At 43.7% G+C, this 20,951-nt stretch overlaps 1 protein-coding gene across 1 annotated transcript in view; it reads left to right on the top strand.

The window, feature by feature from the left end:
* LOC311121782 (zinc finger E-box-binding homeobox 1-like) overlaps nt 1-20,735 on the top strand; it is a gene marked incomplete at both ends in the record, with an annotated part of 43,873 nt that extends 23,138 nt beyond the window's left edge. The window contains 9 exons of the mRNA XM_084196232.1: nt 9,887-10,213; nt 14,474-14,704; nt 15,272-15,486; nt 15,745-15,853; nt 17,720-17,841; nt 18,070-19,167; nt 19,378-19,608; nt 19,912-20,095; nt 20,358-20,735. Coding sequence (XP_084052358.1) covers nt 9,887-10,213; nt 14,474-14,704; nt 15,272-15,486; nt 15,745-15,853; nt 17,720-17,841; nt 18,070-19,167; nt 19,378-19,608; nt 19,912-20,095; nt 20,358-20,735 — 2,895 coding nt within the window. The remainder of the gene's footprint in view (nt 1-9,886; nt 10,214-14,473; nt 14,705-15,271; nt 15,487-15,744; nt 15,854-17,719; nt 17,842-18,069; nt 19,168-19,377; nt 19,609-19,911; nt 20,096-20,357) is intronic.
* Between the last annotated feature and the right edge of the window lie 216 nt (nt 20,736-20,951).

The raw sequence follows: 20,951 nt of genomic DNA on the forward strand, positions 1-20,951 counted from the left end.
CCCATTGTTGGGGCAAAGACATTATATACAGATCTCTGGTTTCAGCCTCCTGCGAATTGGAAAGGAAATTTGGTTGGTGCACAGTGCACTGAAACGTAAATTGATGTTTCGCCAAAATTGATAGGCTATAATTACTCCTGTTTAAATAAATTCATTCAAAACCCTTTTTTTTTTTTTTTTTGCTGGGGATTGTTTCAAATCACAAGTGTGTATGTAGGACTATCCCTATTTAGGAAGCTCACAATTTGGGTAGTCTGCGTGGCAATAGGTCTAGCTGATTGAGTTGCGGCTGTCAGTGATAAGCATCTTAAAAATGTGTGACGATAATGTGTCTTGAGTATAATTTAAAATGTTGCAACAAGAAGAAGGGGACGGGTGTGTGGAAAAGATATGGACCCTCTCTCTCCAGAATGCATGCACTCACCTCTCCAGAATGCGCTCAGCTGTCTCCCGCCAATTCTTGCGCATTCATTGTTTCATTGTGTGAATTGTTTGCCCTTTGTTTATTTTGTATAAATTCCCCATTACATAGAGTGTGTCACCAGTAGGCCTAGTAAATGTGCTGTTAATTCTCCGTCATTTGGTTACATTAATTTATGTTAATGCATGTATTAATTACAGTCATTTACCGTTTTCATTCTCGGACTGGAAGCGTTGTTTGCGGAGTTCACAACCTGCTACACTTGTGAGAAACATGCTTTGGTTAATTTCATAACCATTACGAGTTTTGCACGTTTTCACTGTCTTTTGTTTGGAGTGCTCCATGTGAGCAATGAGCATGTCTCTGGTTTCTCTTTCCTGAGAACGTTGAGGCACCTGAGCACACACAGATTTAGGCCTACCTGACCTGCTGCGTGCAAAAGTAGGAAAGCGCCCATTTGGCAATGTTTGATTTATGATTGTCAGAACTCACCACATCCACCATTAATAAGCAGAGCTTCTGAGTCCATTTTTCTTAACCTCACACAGTATGTCAACAAAGTTTTTTTAACATCCATTGTGAATGATAGTTCTTCAGTATTTGAAAAATCTTTTCAACACTCCCGGCCTCGATAATCTCCAAGCCTTGGTGTGAAAGAGCATGATGATCTGATGATTCCATATATCCAGTGGAAACGTCATAAAAAACGAGCTGTCTGTCCCGACTGTCTGTCCTGAGCTCACTGGTGCTGGAAACTCTGAGGGCCTGGAACAGGCTAGTTGATGTGATGTTGCAAGTTCGCTAGCTACAGCTTCGGCCGACCCAGTTGATGATATGATACTATGTTGCACTTCATTAGCAATAGCTCAAGTCAAGACAGATAGAAAGGGAGGCAGACAGGATAATTGAATTTTAACTTTTAGATTTGTATAATTTTACTTCAGATTTTTATGATTAAACATGTGACAATGATTTTGAGAAACGAAAACGTTATTATTGAAATGAAACTGTTCCACGAAAATGTGCATATAAAAATAATCATAACTGGCACGCTGATCAGTAGAAATGGTAGGATAAATTGTAAACTTCCCCAAACTTGAAACTCACAAGCTGCTTATGGTCTTTAATATAACACCCATTTTAACAAATTCTGAACAAACAAGCATGTGCACACCACAGAGGAGGTCACGTGAAAAAACGTGCCCGCCTATGGAAATCAAAGGCCCGTCCAACTGATTATTTCTGCCGCCGGCTCTTCTTCCTGTACTGGGTTTAGTGGGTAACAGAGTACCACACCGTCGGCTATGTGGGCATGAACTCATACATAGACACTCCTCTGCACAGGCTAAACCTATGGGCTAAACATGACTGGCAGGAAAGACACAAGGTGTTCCATTCCTCCCTTCTTTCTATTCCCTTCATCTCTGACACAGCAATCTGTGCGTGGATGCCTTGATAGGGTGAGGTCTTTTTAATTATTACATCATGCTTTCTGAGGACATCAAAAGAATGATCTGTGACGCTGCACTGTGTCTTTTGATGCACTGGGTCTGGTCTCCTAGCTGACTTGCTAGTCATTCTGTGACTTGCTAGTCATTCAGGGAATTTCCACCCACTATCTTCTCTCTCTCTCTCTCGTTATCTCTTTCTCCCACAAACACATTCACACCCACACATTTGCAGAGAGAAGCCACACACTCCACAAAGACATTACTGATCAAAGGTATTACTAATGGTAACTTATGCTCTCAACCCCATCATACATGCAACTGATGTGATACATGTTGGCCATCCCACTAGAAAGAGAGGTATAAATAGAGCATATAAAAAAGCATGAATGGATTACATTCGATCATAAATACAATTTGGCTACATAGGCCTGCAAACATTATTTACCATGGATAGCAAAAACACAATAATCACAAGACTGGCTTCAGATGAAACTCTACAATGAGACCGAAGGGAGCAAAGGTCTTGGCTGTTGAAACGTTGGTTATAAAATTATTGCATCTGAGCTCCTAGAGTGTTCGGTTCTCCTTTTCTTTTTCAAGTGTTCTACTCCGCTAGCCAGCACCTCGCCTAAACAGGTGTGTGTTTCTTTCGCCTCCTGATTGGCCATCCCAGTAGCACAGTTTATAGCGTGAATGTTCACAAGATTCAGACTGCTCTTCTGCAGCAATACGACATTGTGGCCTACTGTACAGTGCATCAGGGCAAGTGTTTCTAGAAGTCTGACGGTAGTGTACCTAAAATATACACACTTATTTTACCATCAATAGACAGACACTTGTTCTATCATTACTCTACTGTAAGAATGTTATAAAGCTGCAGGTAAGTATAAGGATGATGTAAGGGTTTATCAACATGAATTTGATGCAGAGTAATTATTTAGGATTTATTTTCCACTTCTATCACCAACCAATTGAACAATAAAAATGGTTGTTCTGCATATTAGTTGAATATGTGTGGTAGGTACAGTAGTTGATGTCTAATCTATTACCAGTTTATAATTTAGAGACAAATAGACATATTTGATATACTGAATGCTTTGATATAATGTCCTGGTTCCCTCTCTGCAATGTGGCCTTGCTCTCTCTGTGTGTGCTATCAGACCAGGCCAAGCGAGGCCAGAAAGAGCAGTGGACCTGCCTGCCTCCCTGACAGACTGACAGTGTTGATAGAAGAGCTGGAGTGGGAGGTGTTTGTTGTTAGATGTGGTGCCTCTGACTCATTGCAAGAATGTCAAATAGCTGCTTTGGTATTTGTTATAATTCAGACATTGCGTTGCGTTAGTGTTTTGGGCTAGTTGATCTCTAAAATGTCCTAAATAGTCCTCTTTATCATCATCATCATCATCATTGCTGAACTTCTGGATTAATACAGTATGGATCTTCTGTCTGTGCTGCTGCCATCATAGGTAGGCTACTGTAACTATTTCCTGCTTGCTCCTGCATGTGTGTCTCTGTCTAAAAATGGGGCTTGTGTAACATAGCATTTCATCTTTTGGTTATTGTGAGAGAAATGGTATCTTGTCTATGAGGGAGTTTGTTTGTTTTTCAAAACCTTATATTGGAGAAAAAAAAAGTCATTATCCGTATCTTCATCTAAAACATTCCCTGTATCAATTATTTTTTTTAATTGATTTTTTTGAACTTGCACAAGAAAAGTACATTCATGTAGAGTTGTATCACTATACTGTACAAGCAGGTGTTTTGCTCGCCCACCTTTACAATTTCCTCTGTGTCTTGAGAAATACTGCTGCCATTACTGTCATTGTGGCCTCCTCTCCTATACCTTGCATGTGGTAACACAGCTGTAAAATTGTGAATTTCATTTCTATTTCTTCAGAGAGTTGAGAAACATATTTATTTTATTGATGTTATATTGAACAACAGTTGGCTGTATGAAAACGCTTGTTTACGGCTGCCCCAATGGCATCTATGCCATGTCTGATTGTGCTAAGTATAGGCATGCAGATATTTGGAATGTGTACATTTGACATTTTATCAAAATTGTTCACCCCTTTAGTATCACCCCTTTAATTATTCTGAAATACGGTTTAAAATACTGAGCCATTTTACTAATGTAACTGTCCCACACGAGGAAATCGAGGAGTAGACTGTGGATCTGTCTCCGTCCGTTAGGGCGTTAGTCACACGCGATATATCAGACACCACTGGCCTGATTAGGACGAAACTTGTGTGAATGATGCGTTTTGCCATAGAGATTCGGCATTTACAAAATTACACTGAATGGCCCAAGGCGGAAACTATAGTAATTAACTGAAATGTGCTAGTCACACGCAATATCTCAATTGACCCAACAGGGGGCAGTGCATCATTTGTGGGGGTCGACATGTTTACTGTTGCCTTGTTGTTTTATCATTGCATTGCGTGTCAGATTCCTCAAGATCAATATTAATGAGTCACTCCTTTTCCCCTCCACCATTTAAAATCAACAAAATACGCTTAATCTTCCTATTTTTTCATCCATCTTTTTAGCTGTAATACTGAATTAATTTACTGTCATATGGGGCCCAAATGATTTCTTCTCCTTTTCATAGATTGGTATTTTATTTCCTTAGAAGTCATCAAGTCTGTGCAAATCTCCTAACCTCATAAATATTGTCAGAGTATAATTTATGTTTAGAATAAAATCAAAATGAGGAACAAATTGAAACAAATATTATTTCAATTTCATTATATATTACAATATTTTCCATTGTAATATTTGAGTGAACCATCTTTTTATAATGTAATTTTAATAATAGAGTTTGAAATATATACAGTGAAGTCCAAAAGTATTTGGACAGTGACAAATGTTTTGGTGTTTTGGCTCTGTACTCCAGCACTTAGGATTTGAAATGAAACAATGACTATGAGGTTAAAGTGCAGACATTCAGCTTTAATTTTCATCGATATCGGGTGACCGTTTAGAAATTACATCACTTTTTGTACATAGTCCCCCCATTTTAGGGAACTAAAAGTATTTGGACAAATTCACAAAATAATTGTCACCCTTGATAAAGATGAGCAAAAAAAGACTGTAAAAACATTTTGAGAAATATTGCTCAGAGAAAGAGATTTTGTTTAAAAAGTAATAAAAATAAATAAATAAAATGTTGTGGTCAAAATTATTGGCACCCCTGTTTTCAATACTCTAGCAACCTCCCCTTGCGAGGATAACGACACTGAGCCTTTTTCTAAAATGTTTTATGAGATTGGAGAACACGTTGGGAGGGATCTTAGACCACACAGAATTCTTCAGAGCCTTTATATCCTTCGTCTGCGCTTATGGACTGCCCTCTTTAATTCAGACCACAGGTTTTCAATAGGGTTCAAGTCCGGACACTAAGATCGCCATTGCAAAATTTTGATTTTGTGGTCAATTAACTATTTGTTTGTGGATTTTGATTAGTGCTTGGGGTTATTGTCTTGCTGGAAGATCAATTTGCGGCCAAGCGCCACCCTCGTGGCAGAGGCAACCGGGTTTCTGGCTAAAAAGTCAGGGTACTTGGTATAGTTCATGATGCCGTTGACCTTAAAAAGGGCCCCAGGACCAGTGGAAGCAAAATAGCCCCATAACATCAAAGATCCACCACCATATTTTACCACCAATTTGTTATTAATTTGGTGGTGGTGCATCTTTGATGTTATGGGGCTATATTGTTCTCCAATCTCATAAAACATTTTAGGAAAAGTATTGGTGTCGTTATACTCGCAAGGGTAAGGTGCTGGAGTACTGAAAACAGCGGTGGCAATAATTTTTAGACCTATCTTGTTTAGATTTTATTTGTTTACTTCTTAAACTAAATCTCTTTCTCTGAGCAGGTGTATTAGTATAAAATAAAATAATTTTCCAAATGTTTGGAGCATTTATTTATTTTATACAGTCTTTTTTGCTCATCTTTATCAAGGGTGCCAATAATTATGGAACCCACTGTATATGTGCATTAAAGTAGACTAAAGTAGACTAGTAAATCATTTATTGTGCCATTTTGTAGTCACTTTTATTGTAAATATGAATAGAATAGGTTTCTGAACACTTCTACATTAATGTGGATGCTACCATGATTACGGATAATCCTGAATGAATCGTGAATAATGATGAGTGAAAAAGTTACAGAGGCACACATATCATACCCCTAAGACATGCTAACCTCTCACCATTACCAATAACAGGGGAGGTTAGCATTTTTTTCTGGGGGGGGGGGGGGGGGGTTATGATATTTATACCTCTGTAACTTTCTCACTCATCTGTAATACAAAACAATAAAAAATGTGTCACTGACCAAATACTTTTGGACCTCACTGTATGCTTTATTGTTGGGTTATAACAGAGTTACAGGGACCTTTATCTCATGTATGAACAGTACCAATTTAATTGACTTATCAAAGCAAGTATTCAGCTGCGTTCCCAAAAAGTTTTGGTAATAATGCATTTATACATCTTTGTAATGACGGACTGACAGAGAATGGAGTAGGCTGCAGAATTGTTTTAAATGTAAACTCGCATATAGTCAAATTTAACGTCAACTTTGTTGCCACACCACGTTGTATAATATCTTGCTACAGTACGGTATATGGCTCCAGAGTTAGGCTTGTTAGCTCCTACTGTATCTCCCTTCACTGAGATCTAGCTGAGCTGTGGAAAGACAGAGAGACTACATTACATTCCTTTTACAGGGGATGAAATTGTGATCAAATCTGTTTCCTGAAATGACGGGAGGGAGGGAGGTACAACTATATGGTCCATGTTACAGCATGTTGTTGAGACGAGACTCTTATCCCTGCAGGGATTTCTCTGTAAGACATATAGTACATCCCAAATCACACCCTACTTGCTATATAGTGCACTACCTTTGACCAGGGCCCATAAGGCTCTGGTCCAAAGTAGTGCACTATGTAGGGAGTAGGGTGCCATTTGGGCACAGTCATACAGTCAGTCCCCAACCTACCAGTGAGAGGGAGAATTCTGGTCTGGTCCACATTACCTCCCAAATTTGATTTAATTTTCTCTCCGATAACAGTGAGTGACACTGCACTGCATGTGCTGTCATTAAAGCAGCATCGCACAACCTGACCTGGGGATGGCTTTCATTATCTGCACACTTGATTTATTTATTTGGATAGCGAGTGCATTCTTCACAGACTCTTTTATATTGAGTAAGAACCAATAAATCCAAGAGAGGTTGAACAGTGCAAGGGCTGGGAAGGAGAAGAGAGGAGAGAAGGAGTGAAACGGAGAAGGAGAGGAATTGGAGAGTAGAACACAGCTGAGAACAAAGGACAACTGCCATTTTGCATGTTTCGTGGGATGGAATGCCTGAGTCATATTGTAACCTTTTATTGCGCTACACTCTGCTGCATCATGGTTGAGGCTGTCGATTAGTCAGCCCTCAGGGGACTGTTTTGAAGACTGTCTGAGAACAATAACACTCACCATATTCATATCTACATCACTGTGCTGTGGTGTTGTGTCAGTCGTACCTTGACAGTACTGACACTAGCTTCCGTGATTAGACAGACAGAGGAGAGGCCTATCAATAGCTCCCTCTGTGCTTCTAATATCTGGTAGGGCAGTGAAGAGTAAACTTCTTTAATACAGAGTTTATGACTAGTGAAATTCAGCCGGAGCATGCATTTACTGTGAGAGAGCAGAGCGAAGCTGAGGATGCTGGAAATTAAATAGCTGCATTTCTGGGCTGCCCCTCGAGCCCACCAGCCCACTTCTCCACGACAGTCAAAGCATCACAGTCATAACGGTAAAGGTCACGTCTGAATTTAGTCACCTCAGCTCTTCTGTATATGCAGTCAGTGAGAATGATACAAGTGTGACCCATCGAGATTACTCATTTGACCAATACTTTCTTCTTCTAAAATGGCAGTGGGCTCCCCAAACATGAACTCATCTGCTTACTCACTGTGTGTGAACACAATCACAAACATAAGACATAGAAACCTAGGGGGTCATTTCAATTTAAATAAAAGAGAAGAGAATAGAATTCCAGTCATACCTGGAGTCATTCCTTGGAGATTGAAATATAAAACACAGGTTCATCAATAGCCTGTTACAATGTACTCATAGCAAAGCTGCAAGTAATTCACATGCAACCCTTTCACTCTGTGTTCAGTAAGGTTATGCATATGAACTGAATACAGGCCAGTGATTAATTCCATGACTTCATAAAAGTAAATAATTAAAAATCTCATTCAAAGTTTGTACACATGATGTACTGTACAAACCCCTCTCTGACTTCTCATGTTATAGGGTGTCAACCTTTGTGTTTATGTTTACAACGTATGTTTGTGTTTATAACAAAACATATTTTGTTTGTGTTTGACTTCATTTGACGTCACATGAACAGTAGGAGTTTTACACAAGTTAACAAACTGTAGGATCACATGTTCACTTTGCCAACACTGCTCCTATCAGTGCCAATTCAGCACATACTGTATCCTGTGGAAAACATTGGCAAAGTCACACACATCAGAGCTCTTTAGTGAAGGGTTATATGCAATGATGTATATAAACCCATCAAAGGGAACGGTTCTCTGCAGTGCTAGACACATCAAAGTGAATGTATGGTTCTATGTGGTAATGATTAGATATTGCCAATGCAGTCATAGCAAAGCTGAAAATTATTCCCACTTTATATATTTAAATGCCATTTAGCAGACGCTTTTATCGAAAGCATCTGACAGTCATGCCTGCGTATATTTTACCTATGGGTGAGCCCATGAATTGAACCCACTACCCTGGCATTACAAGCACCATGCTCTACCAACTGAGCTACAATTCATAATTCTGATGCAACACTTTCGTTCAATGTCTGTACACATACAGTACACATGCTCTACAAAACCATGTGTGAGTTCTAATTTTATCAGGGGCGCAAGTTTGGTTTTAGAAGTGGGGGGGACATAACTTTTTAGTTTTATTTTTTAAAATTCAGCCGGATAAACACTCCAAACAGCCTACCCGACCGCTCGGAGGCGTCCGCATGGTCCTAAAGCACACCGTTGACCCGTTTTGTATCACATTCCAATGATAAAACTGGGGGGGACTAAAATGCAATTTCAGAACGTGGAGGGGGGGGGGGACATGTCCCCGCCGTCCCCAGTGAAAGTTGTGCCCCTGAATTTAATAGTTTATGAACTGTCGTGTTTTTGTTTGAAGTGACATACACAGTTTCACAGAGACGCAAAAAGAGACATACATAAACACATATTTTCCTGTGCCAACGCTGTGCCTAAAAGAGCTCCCTGTTCAAAAGTAAAGGGTTCTATGCAATGATGTATATAAACCCATCAAAGTGAATGTATGGTTCTATGTGGTAATGATTAGCCAATCAGAGTGAGGGGAAAGAGAGAGACCTCAGAGGAGTTTGGGAAATACGAGTCTACAGTTGAAATCCCCTGCATGTGTTTGTGATCCTCATTTATTGTCTCCACGATGGGAGAAAGTGGCTTTTACGGTCCCTCTCAAATTTGTGTGTGTGCGTGTGTGTGTGTGTGCGTGCCTGCATGTGTGTGTGTTTGATAATAATTTATTGTCTCCACGATGGGAGAATGTGGCGGTGGATAAAATAGCATTCTCACACTATGATGCTGTTGTATACACTCTCCAGTTATTTCTGTGCATTTTGTGTTTTTAACTGTTCTTTCACCTGTGTTAGATATGTCAGTAACACAACTTCAACAATAAGAGGAGAGTTCTATTAACCCTTTGAAAATAGTCACCACTTGAACTAATAATATAACTATTGAGGGTAATTACATGGTTGCAAGGTTTTAAATGTAAGGTTTATTTTATATTGTAATTTTATAGTACTTTCTTTCCTCTGGTATTAAGGCAATAGAAGTAGACTCTTAATTCATTTTAGATTCTAAAGAGAGTGAAATAAAATCCTCCCCCCCCCCCCTCTCTCTCTCTCTCTCTCTCTCTCTCACTCACTCTCGACAGTGGACATTGAGCAGGTCAGTTCACTGGGCTCGGAGGGGGAGGATGGTGATGAGGTGGGTTTGTGGAGCCTAGAGGTCCAGGACTACCAGGCCAGCCTGGACAAGACCAGTCTGACCCCCAGCGAGGGAGAGGGGGACGGGGAGGGGACCGAGCCAGAAGGCAGCCCCAGCCCTAGGGGCCACTCAACTCAGCCCCACAACCTAAGCCTCAGCCCCAGCCCCAGAGGGGGCCACTGGGAAGAGGAGGCTGAGGAGGAGGGCCCTGGGAGTGGGCTAACCATGGAGGACATGGATGGCGAGAAGGAGCATGGATCACTCAAGACCTATAGTAAGCTTATCAACAAAGTTCACACTTTTTCTTCTTCAGTCTTGGTTTGTCGCTATTGTCTCATGGACAGACTACGTAAACATGGATGGTACATTAGATCTGTCATGAGATAATGAGCAGTATTAGTTCTGGTGGTTCGGACAAATCACGATTTTGCAGGTTTTTGCATCTTTCGAATTTTGGAAGGGGAGAGGACATTTGGCCCATAGAGCTCTTTGTTCTGGTTCAGATACTCGTTCTATGTCTTCTCTTAACATATATGGACAAGAACTTAATCGAGCATCTGACCAATTATGCAAGACTTTAGTTCTGGGTTAACCGAGATTTGTTTGTCCCAAATATCCCAAATGGCACCCTATATAGTACACTACTACCATAGGGCTCTGGTCAAAAGTAGTGTACTAAACTGAACAAAAATATAAACACAACATGTAAAGTGTTTCATGAGCTGAAATAAAAGATCCCAGAAATGTTCAATATGCACAAAAAGCTTATTTCTCTAAAATGTTGTGCACAAATTTGTTTACATCCCTGTTAGTGAGCATTTCTCCTTTGTCAAGATAAACCATCCACCTGACAGGTGTGACATATCAAGAAGCTAATTCAACAGCATGATCATTACAAAGGTGCACCTTGTGCTGGGGACAATAAAAGGCCACTCTAAAATGTGCAGTTTTGTCACACAACACAATGCCACGGATGTCTCAGGTTTAGAGGGAGTGTGCAATTGGCATGCTGACTGCAGGAATGTCCTCCAGAGCTGTTGCCAGAGAATTTAATGTTCATTTCTCTACCATAAGCTACCTCCAACGTCATTTTAGAGAACTTGGCAGTACGTCCAACTGGCCTAACAACCGCAGACCACGTGTATGGCGATGTGTGGGCGAGTGGCTTGCTGATGTCAACGTGGTGAACAGATGCCCCATGGTGGCGGTGGGGTTCTGGTATGGGCAGGTATAAGCGACGGACAACAAACACAATTGCATTTTCTCGATTGCAATTTTAATGCACAGAGATACCGTGACGAGATCCTGAGGGCCATTGTCGTGCCATTAATCCGCCACCATCACCTCATGTTTCAGCATTATAATGCATAGTCCCATGTCACAAGGATCTGTACACAATTCCTGGAAGCTGAACATGTCCCAGTTCTTCCATGGCCTGCATACTTACCGGACATATCACCAATTGAGCATGTTTGGGATGCTCTGGATCGAGGTGTACAACAGTGTGTTCCAGTTCCCGCCAATATTCAGCAACTTCGCACAGCAATTGAAGAGGAGTGGGAAAACATTCCACAGGCCAGAATTAACAGCCTGATCCACTCTATGCGAAGGAAATGTGTCGCGCTGCATGAGGCAAATGGTGGTCACACCAGATACTGACTGGTTTTCTGATCCACGCCCCAACTTTTTTTTAAAGGTATCTGTGACCAACAGATGTATATCTGTATTCCCAGTCATGTTAAATACATATATTAAGGCCTAATGAGTTCATTTCAATTGACTGATTTCCTTATATGAACTGTAACCCAGTAAAATCGTTGAAATTGTTGCATGTTGCGTTTATATTTTTGTTCAGTATATACAGTGCATTCGGTAAGTATTCAGACCCCTTGACTTTTTCCACATTTTGTTACATTACAGCCTTATTCTAAAATATATATATTTTTCTCATCAATCTACAAACAATACCTTATAATGACAAAGCAAAAACCGTTTTTAAATTTTTTTTGCAAGTGTATTAAAAATGAAAAACAGAAATACCTTATTTACATAAGTATTCAGACCCTTTGCTAAGAGATTCGAAATTGAGCTCAGGTGCATCCTGTTTCCATTGATAATCCTTGAGATGTTTCTACAACTTGATTGGAGTCCACCTGTGGTAAATTCAATTGATTGGACATTATTAGGAAAGGCACACACCTGTCTATATAAGGCCCCACAATTGACAGTGCATGTCAGAGCAAAAACCAAGCCATGAAGTCGAAGGAATTGTCAGTGGAGCTCCGAGACAGGATTGTGTCGAGGCACAGATCTGGGGAAGGGTACCAAAAAATGTCTGCAGCATTGAAGGTCCCTAAGAACACAGTGGCCTCCATCATTCTTAAATGGAAGAAGTTTGGAACCACCAAGACTCTTCCTAGAGCTGGCCACCCAGCCAAACTGAGCAATCGGGGGAGAAGGGCCTTGTTCAGGGAGGTGACCAAGAACCCTATGGTCACTCTGACAGAGCTCCAGAGTTCCTCTGTGGAGATGGGAGAACCTTCCAGAAGGACAACCATCTCTGCAGCACTCCACCAATCAGCCTTTATGGTAGACTGGACAGACGGAAGCCACACCTCAGTAAAAGGCACATGACAGCCCGCTTGGAGTTTGCCAAAAGGCACCTAAAGTCTCTCAGACCATGAGAAACAAGATTCTCTGGTCTGATGAAACCAAGATTGAACTCTATGGCCTGAATGCCAAGCGTCACGTCTGGAGGAAACCTGGCATCATCCCTACGGTGAAGCATGGTGGTGGCAGCATCATGCTGTGGGGATGTTTTTCAGAGGCAGGGACTAGGAGACTAGTCAGGATCGAGGGAAATATGAATGGAGCAAAGTACAGAGAGATCCTTGATTAAAACCTGCTCCAGAGCACTGAGGACCTCAGACGGAGGCGAAGGTTCACCTTCCAACAGGACAACGACCCTAAGCACACAGCCAAGACAACGCAGGAGTGGCCTCGGGACAAGTCTCTGAATGTCCTTGAGTGGCCCAGCCAGAGCCCGGACTTGAATCCGATCAAACATCTCTGGAGAGACCTGAAAATAGCTGTGCAGCAACGCTCCCCATCCAACCTGACAGAGCTTGAGAGGATCTGCAGAGAAGAATGGGAGAAACTCCCCAAATGCAGGTGTGCCAAGCTTGTAGCGTCATACCCAAGAAGACTCAAGGCTGTAATCGTTGCCAAAGGTGCTTCAACAATGTACTGAGTAAAGGGTCTGAATACTTATGTAAATGTGATATTTCAGTTTTTATTTGTTAATACATTTCCAAACATTTCTAAAAACCAGTTTTTGCTTAGTCATTATGGGGTACTGTGTGTAGATTGATGGGGGGGGGGGGGGCTATTTAATTCATTTCAGAATAAGGCTGTAACGTAACAAAATGTGGAAAAAGTAAAAGGGTCTGTGTACTTTCCGAATGGACTGTATAAGTTATTGAGTGACATGGTCTTTGAATATGCTGCAGCATAACAAAAGAGTCATCCCACCACAATGTCACAATATTTCCATGCATCAAAGAGGTGACATTAACCGTACCGAAATCAGAATGGAGCAGAATCTGAGAAGCTTTCCCTTTCATTTAGCTCAGACACACACACACACACACACACACACACACACACACACACACACACACACACTTTTCTATCACAATCAGAGTGCTCTCCCTCTCTCCTCTCTCACCTCATGTGATTTGGCTGTGCCTGATGAATGCAAAGCCCAGTTTTTACAACACTCAACCACACAGGCGCTTCCCTCACCACATGAAGAACAGATCGAAATATGCCAACATCTGCAAACATTTGAAAAATCTGTCACAGGCAGGCAGCTCAGTGCAGAGCAGAGCACTCTGATTGTGATAGAAAGCAGAGCGCCCTCTCGTCTGTCTTCTTCTCTTTACATTAATAATATAATAATAATAATAATATGCCATTTAGCAGACACTTTTATCCAAAGCGACTTACAGTCATGTGCGCATACATTTTTACGTGCGCATACATTTTTACATTACATTACATCTGTGGGTTTCTCTGCCTGTTATTGCACTCAATGGGAAAAGCTTCTGGGCTATCCCTGCTGATGCCCAGAGCAGACAAGTTCTCGCTTTCATAGTTGTTCATAAAATTCAAAACACAGTGTAACTATGTATTTTATCTAAGAGGGTTAAACAATGGTGAAATATTCTCTATGTAGTGCACTACGTTAGACCAGAGTAGTGCACTTCATAGAAAATAGTGTCATTGTGAATGTGCCCTCTCTCTCTCTCTGTTCCATTTTGTGCACTAGATATGGAACCAGACCAGTTGACTATTAATGAAATGCACTACACATAAAATACTGTCATTTGGGATTTGCTCACAGTCTCTGTTCATATCATATCATTACACATATCATATTTAAGCAATAGGGCATGAGAGTCTATGGTTTATTTTTTGGTTATTCTTAGGCACGGCACACGTCTTTATCCCCTATCGCTCTTTTTCCCAGCAGGTCAGAGGTCAGACAGTCAGGCCCTGGAGGACATGGCCCACTATGACTTCCTGGTGCAGCTGAGAAAGGCATCCTCCCACCAACCTGCCTCCCACCACTACCACCAGCCCCACCAGGCCCCTAATGGCAGCGCTACAGCCCCAGCCATGTATCACCCTGGCAGCCTGAACCTCCACGATGACCCCCTTCCCATCTGGTCTCCTGGGGCGCAGCACTCACCTGAGAGACCAGGTACTGTAGGCTGCTCTCTGTGTCCTTTCACACAAACACACTGCATGTCTCTATCTACTGCATGCTAATAAGGCTAGTTTTCCAGGTAGACTACTGTCTGTCTGCTTTCACACAAACACACTGCACATCTCTATCTACTGCATGCTAATAAGGCTAGTTTTCCAGGTAGACTACTGTCTGTCTGCTTTCACACAAACACACTGCATGTCTCTATCTACTGCATGCTAATAAGGCTAGTTTTCCAGGTAGACTACTGTCTGTCTGCTTTCACACAAACACACTGCACATCTCTATCTACTGCATGCTAATAAGGCTAGTTTTCCAGGTAGACTACTGTCTGTCAGCTTTCACACAAACACCTTTCTCGTAATCTCTGCTTATACGGCCTGTAAGGCTTTCTACAAGATTCATAGAGCTACTTTTTTCAGAATTGCAGGGGGGGAAAATATGAAGCCTTTCTTTAGAGACCTATAGATATACGTTTGTAGATATAGGTTGAGGACTGGACATTGTATCTTCGTGATGGTTTAGTTCACCCTCTTTCTCTCTGGTGTGTGTGTACCCTAGATGGCGTCCCTCTGAGTCCTGATGCTATGAGGAACCTTCAGGCGTGTCCTTTCTGCCAGCGCACCTACCACCGCGGTGCGTCTCTACGCGAGCACATCAAGTTCTGCCACGAGCGGGACGGGGGGCACATGGTGTGCCCGGTCTGTGGGTACACTGCCCACTATAGGGCACAGATAGAACGACACATGGCACTGCACAGTCAGGAAGAGGATAAGGTGAGAGACTGGGAGAAATATAAAATCATTCTTTTGGAGTCCATCTACTACAAGGTGGCACTCTTTTTAATGGTATTTTGAGCCGGATATGAACCAGCGACCTAATGACTCTGAAAATAGTGTTGTGTTAGTTCATCTAGTTTGACTGTTGAACAGGCATGATATGCAATGTCAATCTCGAACTGATTCTCAATCTCTAGAAGGCAGGCCTACTGATTTGACTGTATGTATGATTGTGTCTCTGTGTGATTGGTGCAGCACCCTGGGTCTGACCATGGCATAGAGAGCAGGAAGTTCAAGTGTCTTCAGTGTGGAAAAGCCTTCAAGTACAAACACCATCTCAAAGAGCACCTCCGCATCCACAGTGGTAAGGAAAAGGACAATCCAAATCAATCCTGTCAAATTTACGTTGTGTCAAATAAGGTACTGTAGGAACTGTACAATCTTATATACAGTGAGGGAAAAAAGTATTTGATCCCCTGCTGATTTTGTACGTTTGCCCACTGACAAAGACATGATCAGTCTATCATTTTAATGGTAGGTTTATTTGAACAGTGAGAGACAGAATAACAACAAATAAATGCAGAAACACGCATGTCAAAAATGTTATAAATTGATTTGCATTTAATGAGGGAAATAAGTATTTGACCCCTCTGCAAAACATGACTTAGTACTTGGTGGCAAAACCCTTGTTGGCAATCACAGAGGTCAGACATTTCTTGTAGTTGGCCACCAGGTTTGCACACATCTCAGGAGGGATTTTGTCCCACTCCTCTTTGCAGATCTTCTCCAAGTCATTAAGGTTTCGAGGCTAACGTTTGGCAACTCGAACCTTCAGCTCCCTCCACAGATTTTCTATGGGATTAAGGTCTGGAGACTGGCTAGGCCACTCCAGGACCTTAATGTGCTTCTTCTTGAGCCACTCCTTTGTTGCCTTGGCCGTGTGTTTTGGGTCATTGTCATGCTGGAATACCCATCCACGACCCATTTTCAATGCCCTGGCTGAGGGAAGGAGGTTCTCGCCCAAGATTTGACGGTACATGGACCCGTCCATTGTCCCTTTGATGCAGTGAAGTTGTCCTGTCCCCTTAGCAGAAAAACACCCCCAAAGCATAATATTTCCACCTCCATGTTTGATGGTGGGGATGGTGTTCTTGGGGTCATAGGCAGCATTCCTCCTCCTCCAAACACGGCAAGTTGAGTTGATGCCAAAGAGCTCGATTTTGGTCTCATCTGACCACAACACTTTCACCCAGTTTTCCTCTGAATCATTCAGATGTTAATTGGCAAACTTCAGACGGGCCTGTATATGTGCTTTCTTGAGCAGGGGGACCTTGCGGGCGCTGCAGGATTTCAGTCCTTCACGGCGTAGTGTGTTACCAATTGTTTTCTTGGTGACTATGGTCCCAGCTGCCTTGAGATCATTGACAAGATCCTCCCGTGTAGTTCTGGGCTGATTCCTCACCGTTCTCATGATCATTGCAACTCCACGAGGTGAGATCTTGCATGGAGCCCCAGGCCGAGGGAGATTGACAGTTCTTTTGTGTTTCTTCCATTTGCGAATAATCACACCAACTGTTGTCACCTTCTCACCAAGCTGCTTGGCGATGGTCTTGTAGCCCATTCCAGCCTTGTGTAGGTCTACAATCTTGTCCCTGACATCCTTGGAGAGCTCTTTGGTCTTGGCCATGGTGGAGAGTTTGGAATCTGATTGATTGATTGCTTCTGTGGACAGGTGTCTTTTATACAGGTAACAAACTGAGATTAGGAGCACTCCCTTTAAGAGTGTGCTCCTAATCTCAGCTCGTTACCTGTATAAAAGACCCCTGGGAGCCAGAAATCATTCTGATTGAGAGGGGGTCAAATACTTATTTCCCTCATTAAAATGCTAATCAATTTATAATATTTTTGACATGCGTTTTTCTGGATTTTGTTGTTGTTATTCTGTCTCTCACTGTTCAAATAAACCTACCATTAAAATTATAGACTGATCATTTCTTTGTCAGTGGGCAAACGTACAAAATCAGCAGGGGATCAAATACTTTTTTTCCCTCACTGTAGATAGCGCCTTATGTGCACATAGGTGTATGATAGGAGGGCAGAAGAGCAGGATCTGCTCTATAAAGTCTTATATGTTTTTTGACAATCAAATTGTTCTATAAAGTCTATATCAAATGTTTTCTGAACTGTAGTATCTTTGATTGATATTCCGTATCTGTGCTTCTTCCTTTAGGTGAGAAACCGTATGAGTGCTCCAATTGCAAGAAGCGTTTCTCTCACTCCGGCTCCTACAGCTCACACCTCAGCAGTAAGAAGTGCCTGACCGGAGGAGGAGGAGGCAGTGGAGGAGGAGGCAGCAGCGGAGGAGGAGGAGGCAGCGGAGGAGGAGAAGGCAGCGGAGGAGGAGGAGGCAGCGGAGGAGGAGGAGGCAGCGGAGGAGGAGGCAGCGGAGGAGGAGGAGGGGGGAGCTATAACAACGGACATGGCCACCATGGGGCTTACTACTCCTCCCCTGCGTCGCCCTCTGCAGGTAGTGGAAGGAACAGAAGTGGGATGGGCTCTCCCTACCCTCCCCACAACCAGGAGGGACGTCCTCCAATGGGGTTAGAGAGGAACCTGTACCTCACTGGAGACCATGGTACGGGTCTCCTCCGGGGCCAGGAGCTGGGCAGGGAGATGGGCCGGCGGTGGGACCCCGCGCCGGAGCGCTTTCTCCGGGCCAACGTGTTCAAGGGGACCACCCTGCTGCCGTATCTCCATGCCAGCTCTGGGGGAAAGTTTGAGAAGATGCTGCAGGAGATGCTGCACAGGGAGGAGGGGGGGTCTGTCTCAGCCAGGGAGGAGGGGAGACTGGGGGTTCACAATGGAGGGAGAGACGGGATGGCATCGCCGGAGGGTCCGTTGAAACTAAAACGCGACCGTGCTGGCTCGGGTGAGCCCCAGGGGGTAGGTGGAGGGGTAACATGTCGTTGGTGCTCCCAGCTCTTTCCCAGCCCCGCCATCTTACTCCAGCACGAGCGCTACCTCTGTAAGATTTACCGGAAGGCCATGGAGGTGTCTGAGGATCCTCAAAGAAAAAACCACCTCTCTCCCTACTACTTCTCCACCAGACCCCCTCTCCACCCACCACCACCAGATAACCACAAACCCCCAATGATGACCAACGGTTTCCCTAAAGACAAGTCTCCTCTCCAGAGACCCAGCTGGAACTCTGTCCCTCAGCAGCTGCTGGTCGCCATGCACTCCCCCCTCCAGCCCAGCCCAGACTCACTTGCCATGAGGTCCTATTGGTCCAGCCAGGAGAGTGGCGGCAGCCCTGGCCAACCAGCACCAACCAGCCCTGCTACAGACATGTCATCCCCTCCCCCATTGGGGCGAAGACGGGTCCCCTCTTCAGGGTTCGGCTCGCACCTCTGCCTGGACCTGTCCACTGCCATCCTCGCCACTCCTGCAAGCCGAGTCGCCCCCCAGGGAAGGACCCACCGGTCGGGTAGCTCCGAGAATGACCAACCCCTGGATCTCTCCCTCCCCAAGCCCCAGGAGGGGAAAGTCCTAGAGGACAGCAAGCCCTGTAAAGGACACCCTCACCGGGGAGAGAAGAGAGAGAAGACCCAGAGAGACCCAGCAGAGAACCAGCACCACCGGAGGCTGAGTCTCAGTCTCAGTCCACCTCCTCACCAGGTAGAGTAGCTGCCCCATGTGCAGTAGCTAATGGGGATCCTAATAAAGTAAACCGGGTGTGTGTGCAGGAGGAGGGGGTACTATTTATGTCTGACTATGTACTGTTGTTTGTTTCCTGCTGTGTTTCTATGCAGTTTATGTATTTAATGTGTGAGCTCTGCTAAGAATTCCCTCCTTAAACGTCAATCTAATCTACTCTAATCCCACCAGCATCCTGCAGTCTACAGCGGCGCTCCTATGTTTGGGGGTTCCATCTACAGTGTCTACCCTCTGTTTAACCCCATGATGCCTGCTGGGCTAGCTGGCTCAGGGCATGAAGGGGTCCCCTCCCTGCCACTCAGCCGTCCAGCTAGCAACCAGGGATTCCTCTCACCCATGACCTACATGATGGAGTCAGACACAGACGCTGTGCTGAAGAGGATCCACCAGGAGAGATTAATGGTAAAATTAATGTTTTTTCTTAGATGGGCTGACAAATACTGTACATGTTACTTCCAACAGTGTAACTGTATTTCATGTTACCGCCAAGCGTAGATATTCCAAACAATGGATTTCACATTGATCTTGTCATGAAAAAAATGGCGTAACCTGGTTAATAGAGACCAGTTGGTTGATCTCTTCTCAGTCAGAACCAGTTTACAATTTGAAAATAACATCCTCAAGATGTCATGTGCCAAAAGTTTGCCAAACATTTGCCCGTTGGGGAGAGACCTCTCGGACTATAAATCTGTGTGTGTCCTGCAGGGTGAGGTGATGGGCCGTGGGGATCTGGACTACCTCTCTCTGATGGAGGAGGGAGGAGAGGGCGAGGGGGGACCAGGGAGGAAGAGACTAAAGAAGACAGACGAAGGCCTGTACGCTTGTGACATCTGTGACAAAACCTTCCAGAAGAGCAGCTCTCTGCTCCGACACAAGTACGAGCACACAGGTACGTACAGAGTCTACTGTAACTATCTTACTCACTTGTTAAAATGTATTTTGAAGCATATGATTTATATTGCTAGAGCATGTTTCTGTTGTATTGCTAAAGTGAGCAAAAGTGTTCCACGATCAGGCAGATGTTATCCGAAACAGAAAAAGGAACTGAACTACATACACATAAAGGTTCTTTAACAATTGCAAAAATAGAAAGGTAGATCAAGAAATTGCCACAGTTACACATCTGGCTCTGTTCTGTTGTATTGCCACAGGTAAGCGTCCTCACGAGTGCAAGATCTGCAAGAAGGCCTTCAAGCACAAGCACCATCTAATTGAACACAGCCGCCTGCACTCTGGAGAGAAGCCCTACCAGTGTGACAAGTGTGGCAAGCGCTTCTCCCACTCCGGCTCCTACTCCCAACACATGAACCATCGGTATGCCTACTGCAGCCTGCACCAGGATCCGGAGGAGGGTGAGGAGCTTTCTCTTACCACAGGAGGGTCCACCGATCTGGGCCACATGGCCGGGGACACCCCCCTTTCCATGGAGGACACCCCAACATTTTTTAGTGACTCCAGTCTAGACGGGGGGATAGGAGGGAGAGTAGATGAAGAAGAGGAGGACGAGACAGACGAGACTAAAGGCGGAAGTATGAAGGAGGCATGTAGTTTGTCAAGGTCAAGGTCTGGTGAGGGGTCCCCTGTGGGGAGGGACAGAGAGAGAGAACAGAGGGAGAGAGACAGAGAGCAGGTTGGCAGACACAATGAAGAGAGAGAGAGTGCTGGTCTAGGGACTCACAGACTAGAGACCAACCATCACTGGGACAAAGACTCATTGGAACAAAATGGAGACCAGAACACAGACA

Source organism: Coregonus lavaretus (assembly GCF_964263955.1).
Source record: "Coregonus lavaretus genome assembly, contig: HAP1_SCAFFOLD_3854, whole genome shotgun sequence".
In the NCBI taxonomy this organism is placed as follows: Eukaryota; Metazoa; Chordata; class Actinopteri; order Salmoniformes; family Salmonidae; genus Coregonus; species Coregonus lavaretus.